This window comes from Kryptolebias marmoratus, linkage group LG17 (genome assembly GCF_001649575.2).
Source record: "Kryptolebias marmoratus isolate JLee-2015 linkage group LG17, ASM164957v2, whole genome shotgun sequence".
Lineage (NCBI taxonomy): Eukaryota > Metazoa > Chordata > Actinopteri > Cyprinodontiformes > Rivulidae > Kryptolebias > Kryptolebias marmoratus.
Window position 1 is genome coordinate 18,702,168 of NC_051446.1, and position 6,910 is coordinate 18,709,077.

Here is a 6,910-nt window from a genome sequence, read left to right on the forward strand (position 1 = left end):
CCCCCCCCCCCCCATGTTCTCCTTAAACTCCCAGCCTCTTCTCTCAATAAGAGTTCTGTCAGCCTCCTCGTGTTCCTTTCATCCACACGTCAGTCTTTTGTCTCCGGCACCTTTTTTGAAGGTTCACGTCTGCGCCAGGGCCCTCGGATTGTTTGAAGATCGTGTGTGTGTGGTTTAGATTGCTCTGACATAAGTTGCCGATTTAATGTCACTCTACACCTCAAGACTTTGTCATCTGGTAGATTTTTGTTTCTCACCCCCCCCCCTCTCTGCTTCAAACCGGAACGCTCTTTGAAGTGTTGATAATTGAAGCAATATAATCCATTGAAGATAATTAAGACACTCTCGTTTAATGAATTCAGTTTTGAACCGAAACCATTACTCTAACCTTGTGCTGTTTTTTTAATTTAGCACAGTAGTCACCTAAAGCTCGTTGACTGTCTGATAATTTAACGCCTCCTTTGTTTTGCCATTCACACTTAAACAATAGTCAATCATTCTATTTGTTCGCTCGGCGAAAAGGCCAATTTTCATAAATATAATTTAAAAATCCAACGTATCCTGCGATAATAGTTCACAACTTTTTAATTGCTGCTTTTTTTTTTTTTTCTCCCTCCAGTTTTAAAAATTTGCAGATAAAAATAACGTGCCTCTGCCAGTTTGTTGACACTCTGTAGGACTTTATTCACTGTTTCTCGCCTTTGGAAAACTGGAAAGATGATCCACAATATGAACCACAGGTTAACAAGGCTCGGGACAGAACTTCTGCTCCCTTGTGAGCTGACAGCTGCAGACGCTGCGGACAAGTCAGCGTTCTTAATATAGCTCTTTGGAGTCCGCTCGGACCACGCAGATGCACATGTGCAGGGCGTGTGTGTAAACTAGAAAACAATCTTTGGTTTTTATTCTGTTAGCTAAATTAATAATGAAGATTTCAGAAGGCTAGGGCTGCATCATTGAGGGAAAAACCAGGCGGAACCTGGTTGGACATTGGGTCAGTTTTAAGCCGGGGTTGGATATCGGCTCTTTTATTGCTCCGTTTTTGTCTCTTATCTCCATCCTTTTTATACGACCTCTCCCAGTCCTCAGCTTGATCTTACTCTACCATCCCCACATGCAGACAGATTACAGTTACCACTAGACACAAATTTCAGCCAGGTCTTCTACTCTATTGACATTCCATTTGTTTTCCCCACAGCTGCTGCCGAGTTCTTGTTCAAATGGAAATTATTGGGGTTTCTTTCTATGCAAAGTTCCCTGACGTGACTTTCAGTTGTGAAATTGCCCAAAATAAAGCAGAATACGGTTGAGTTTTTTGGGGATAAACGTTCTCTTTCTCTCCACTTTGCCTCTAAGGCTTACCAAAGTCTGCTTCTGCAAAGTCTCGGTTTGTCTCCGAGCGCTGATCGATAGCTTCGACAGGAGGAACTCTTGAACTTTTCACACACTTGACAACTTAAAGTACGACGGGCACAGCAGTGGCTGTACCAGAATCGCTAAGCCTGTTTGTAAAAGTTTATTTGATCAAAAAAAAAGTATAAACATTGCGAGTGTGAACATCTGTTTATCTAAGAGATTTTGAGCTTTTCTAAATGGATCAGTCAGACTTAATCAATGACTCATTTGAGATTCAAACTTTGTGTGGCTTGTAGATCACCTAATATTGCTCAAACGGTTTTGATAAATATAACTCCTTTGACCATAACTGTTAAACAAAATGGTGAATGTTCTGTTTCTCAGCTGAAGTCAAACAACAGATTATTGTAAGGGAGGGAACGGACGCAGGTGTTTTATCTAACTGTGCTCTTTTGTTCTGAGCACAGGTGACAAAGTGATCATGTTTCCTGTTTTGGACATCGACCAGAATGATATTGTGGACACCAACGGAGCAGGAGATTCCTTTGTGGGAGGTATATTATTGTCGTCTACACAGCTTCTTCTTCTTCTTTTTTTTTTTTTATAATCTACTTTTAACGTTTTTCATATTGTGTTATCCATTTAAACCCTACAGAAAACGGCCATCGCGTCGGTTTTGTTCGCTCAATAAAACTGCCCCCTTTGTTCAAAAAGGATTAGTTTGATTCCAAGTTCCTCCTACATGATTTGAAGGTGATGAGTGTTTACCTGTCTTCCCAGGATTCCTCTCTGCACTGGTCCAGGAGCAGGTGTTGGAGGAGTGTATCCGGGCCGGACACTACGCCGCCCACGTCATCATCCGGCGGGTCGGATGCACCTTCCCAGAGAAACCCGATTTTCGCTGATGAATCTGAACTCTGCACACATCTTCCCCACTAAACACTTAAGCTTTCAGGGTTTTTTTTTTTTAATGTATATTTCTTTTTTTAATTATTTTTCTTTTTAAACTGACTTTTGGGGACTAATTTCTGCTGCTTGACTCCTGGATCAAGCTTTGAGCAGCTCAGATGTTGTAAGACGATTCAGTCAGTGTACTACCATCCATCATGGGACTGTATTTATGTACAATGCAGCATTCCAACAAAGTGTGTCTTTTGAGAGTCAAAAAGCTGAATTCCTGCAGGTTTAAACGGGCGGTAAGTTTTGAAACAGTCACTAGAAAAGAGCTAATCACTATTCTTGTGCTGTCTCTGCATTTCCTCACCATCGCTTTGAATCATTAATCCTGGTGTTACCGAATGATGACTTATTTATTCATACACTAAAGACACTTACAATGAATTCAGAGCAGCTTAAAACTATTTATTTTTCTGTAACGATTTAGTTCCCTGCTCCTTTATTCAGTAGTTACAGCCAACTTGCGGTCAAAGAATTTAAATGAACATCCGCTGAACCGTCTCTAGACAGGATGTGCTTTTCTTTTCTTTTTTTTTTTTTCCTCTGTAAGTTTTAAACTGTTTTTTTCTTTCTTTTGACAGTAAATTGCAGATGACGCATTTTTTGTTTGAGCCTTGGAGTCACAAGGACGTAAAAGTGATGCATAAGTGGTGTACTTTGTGGGTTTTAAAGTACAGGTGAAAAAACCGGCAGGGTACAAAGTTTTTATCCTAAATGCCTGCAGGTGGTACGTTTTGTGATTTCGTGTAATAAAACGTATGTTATGTAGCCACTTCAGAATGTTCTTTAATATGTGCTGCAGATGTTATTACTGGTGGTTTTCTATTTAGTGCCTGCCGCCGGAAGGAGGAAGGGCGATCATGTTTTTGCCCCTGTCTTTGTGTGCGTTTGTCTGATTTGAATCACTCCCAACACGTCCGCCGAGCTCCGAATGATTGCGCAAGATCTGTGTTTAAAACTTTGCCATTAACTATTCAAGCTGACTGTCTGTCTGTTAGCAAAATACCTCATGAACCGCTGAACGGATTTTAATGAAATTCTCAGAAAGTAATCATTTTGTGTGCTTCTAAAGCTGATTAACTTCTGGGATCAGTTGAATTCAACATGGCTGCCACAGCCACCTGACCTTAGGGAGCACAGAAATGTCTATAACTCAGCAAATTTTACAGATATTTAGCTAGAATCTGGCGTGGTAGTAGCTGAGGGTCGTTCCCAACACATACTCTGAGCACTATCACATCCCATAATGTTGCGTGAAATCATGCATAACATCATTCACTATAAGCTGTAACTACGACTCTTCTCGCTGTAGGATGATATGCATTCCTCCAAGGAACATTAGGGTTTTAATATTTCTTAAAGTGACAGTTACAACAATACAGAATTTGATGCAACTGTTTTGTTAGCATATAAAGAAACAAACGTCACGTGATATTCCTCCTCCAATACAAAATCAGTTGATTTGTTTAACCAACAGGTGATTTTTAAAAATGTTTTATTTATTTAACAAAGTTCACAGAGTTTGTGAAGTTCCCTATTTAATCAGCAGGGCCGTGTCATGCTGTTCAACTATCTCTGCCCCCCCCCCACTTCAGTTCTGGTTGGGGTCCTAACCTGACTGGACCCTCCGTGTCTGCGGCGTGGCGCTGCAGGGCTGTAAGAGATCATTTTTCTCACTTTAAGGGATTAGTGGTCGCTCTTCGCCACGACCATTAAAAGGGGCCCGAAAATTAGGCTGATCCTTCGCACCCAGCTGTGCTGTCGCTTGGGGAGGGGGGGTGGAATCAGACGTTGGGCCCCTCCGCCTCAAAGCCCAGAGAATTGTCGGGCCCGAGTCTGGAGAGCTTAAAATAATTCAGCACTCATCTGTTCCACACAAGAACATTTTTGTTCCTCTTGAAAAACTTGTCACATCATTTATATATATATATATATATATATATATTTATTTTTTAGCACATCCAGGATGTTATAAACCCCGTTTCCCTGCTGGGATTTTGAGTTTGCGCTAATTTTGGGTCATCTAGGTAAAACCGTTCTCCAGCCAAAATGTTATTTTACAACTTAAGAGACACTTTTTTTTTTTAAATCACCACTTTTTTTTTTTTTTTTAAGGTTTTACACAGATGCGCTTTGAAAAGGGCCACATTTCTGATTGGGCAAGATCACACTCGGTGGCAGCTGGTTCATTTGCTTCTCAAGATGACAGATGGCAAAACACAAACACAAAAAGAGAGAGCCATGATTAAGTAATGAGAAAGCCTGCCACAATAAGGGAAACTACTCCTCTCACTTTTCCCTGACAAACTTTTACGTCGCGCGCTCAGTGGAGGGAAAGAAAATTTGAAAAAGTCCATTTATTCTGATGGGCAACCCACTGCGGATTTAAGCCCGTTAACCATTTAAAAGTGTTTGATTTGAGCCTTATCCTGTCCACAGAACCTCATCTTTTGCATGTTTGATCCGAATACATGTGCAACTTTGTACTGGGGTCAAAAGAATCTGGTCTTTGCGACAAGTGAGGCTGCGAATCTGATTTTTATTTTTTATTTTTTTAATGCGAGCAAAAGGAGTAACTGGGGTCCTGGCCAGTGTTTTGCCCCACAGATGGGCAGCAGTGTTTGTGAACACCCAGTGTGGCAGTTGGCAGGGATTGACGAAGATTGTAGGGGTGGATTGGGGTGGGGGGGGTGGGCAAACTCCAATGGCACATGCTCCAATTCAAATTATCCCTGGACCCCGTGCAGCAGTGGAGGACCTGCTGGGGGCCCGGGGTGGCATTCATTACAGCCAGACACAGGCAGGGCTTTTTTTTTGGTCAGCCCTTTCATCGTGACACCACTCCTAAAAGCCTCAAATTCACCCTCTCTTTATTCACATTTCACCTGCTGTAATGCGTGTATTTGAGCCCTACAAAAATTAATAATAATAAAAAAAAAACAAATCCACCTCAATTGAGCGTTATATTTGCCCGTATTTACCAAAAATAAACCAGTAAACAGATGCGAATGAATGTCAATGAATGAAAGAGCAGGAGGATGTTAAATTTCATAAATGTGAGAAATGAATACAGGTCAATAAAAACATCAAAGCGAATGAGGAGAATGATGACTAGACTATTAAGGCTTGTATTAGTCAGATGCAAATCAAATTACACATTAAATGTGCCTCTACAGGGGGAGAAACGCTTTCATTTGAGGTCTTTTTAAAAAGCTGCTCATACTGTACTGTATGTGTTTCTAATCTGATGAGAAGTAACCAATTATCTCACTAATTACATCTGTATTACTGCATGAAAAATGATCTTTCTGGTGCTTCTATTGCTTCTGGAGAGCTGAAACTTCAAAAAAAATTAAATAAAAATGCAATCATCTACACTGTTTGCTAAAAAATGAAGAAAAAAAAATAGTGCTCTTATCATCAAGCTTGTTGAAGTTAATTAACTGATTAGGGTAATATCCATGAATAAAAGTGGTCAGAGGAGGAAATTTCAAAATAAGGGTTTATGCCAATCACATTTAAGGCATAAACCTAACATGAATGGAAGTTTAAAATGCCCACAGGGCGTTGATGTTAATAGGGAGTGTTACATAAAAATGTTGAGCAGCCTGCAGAGGCTAATCCACTAAAAAAAAAAAAAACATGAAGTGTGAAAATGTTCCTCTTGGCTCATCACTGGACGTGCTGATGGAGTGGTGGTGGAGGGGGGGGGGGAGAGAAGTGAAATTGACAATATCATTGTAGGAGCGCACTAAAAAGGGGCGACGGTCCGCTCCACTACACCGAAGTAGGGATGTCTACAGTGGAGGAAGAAGAAGAAGGGGGAGGGTACCACTTTGTCACAGGCTGCTATGTAGATTAACCTTTCAATTAGTTGTTATCAGGTCCTCTCCATGTCTCGGCGCGAGCTCCTCAGCCCTCGCCTCGAGACGGCCGAACCTCCGCCTGAACCGCTCGGATATGTCGCTTCGCATTTAGCCTTTCGACGTGATAATGAAGAGGAGTATCCGAGGAGGGGGGAAAACTTGAAGACTACCAGCAAATATTTACGGTAGCCCGTACTTTCTCTCTCTTTTTCTTCACCCCCCCCCCCTTGTCTGTGTGTTTTTCTTTCTCTCTCTTTTCCTCCTTCTTTTCGCCTCTCGCTTTTTATGTTTATCTTTGCATGAAACTTAGCCGTTAATTCGTCCGTATCCCTCCGCCGCCCGCTGGCAGACTCGACCAGGCTGTCGAAGGTAGAAACCCACCAAACGGGCTGTTTGTCTTTATTTCTTTCTTTTAAAATAATATAATGTACGGGGGAAATGGGAGCTAGCGACAGAGAAGCAGTGATGAAGGAGGTTCGCTCCCAGCTGCCGTGTTAACTTGTATTCCCCGCTGAACATCTTTCTTCCCCCCCCTCCCCCTCCAGGGCTCAGTATTTGTCCTCATCGGAGATATTTGATAGTTAATGGTGATAAAGAGGTCATGCCATCATTGCACGGCGCGCACGTACACCGAGCCTACTTTTTATTTTAAATATATATATATATATATAACGTGTATTTATCGCTCCACTTCATTGCCACTGAGTTTAAACGTTTGAACGCCGGGAAAA

The 6,910-nt window shown here is 41.5% G+C and overlaps 2 protein-coding genes across 7 annotated transcripts in view; both read left to right on the forward strand.

The window, feature by feature from the left end:
• adkb (adenosine kinase b) overlaps window positions 1–3,083 on the forward strand; it is a 138,180-nt gene extending 135,097 nt beyond the window's left edge. For all 5 annotated transcript variants that reach the window (XM_017438791.3, XM_017438799.3, XM_017438774.3 and 2 more), the window contains 2 exons: window positions 1,824–1,910; window positions 2,137–3,083. In XM_017438791.3, the coding sequence (XP_017294280.1) occupies window positions 1,824–1,910; window positions 2,137–2,261 (212 nt within the window). In that variant the 3' untranslated portion in view covers window positions 2,262–3,083. The remainder of the gene's footprint in view (window positions 1–1,823; window positions 1,911–2,136) is intronic.
• A 2,972-nt stretch (window positions 3,084–6,055) lies between these two features.
• kat6b (K(lysine) acetyltransferase 6B) overlaps window positions 6,056–6,910 on the forward strand; it is a 22,744-nt gene continuing 21,889 nt past the window's right edge. The window contains exon 1 of one of the 2 annotated variants that reach the window (XM_017436786.3): window positions 6,056–6,364. The gene's annotated coding sequence lies outside the window, so the exon portion shown is untranslated. Of the gene's footprint in view, window positions 6,365–6,524; window positions 6,549–6,910 lie in introns of those variants that run through there. The other variant, XM_017436794.3, reaches the window with a different exon arrangement.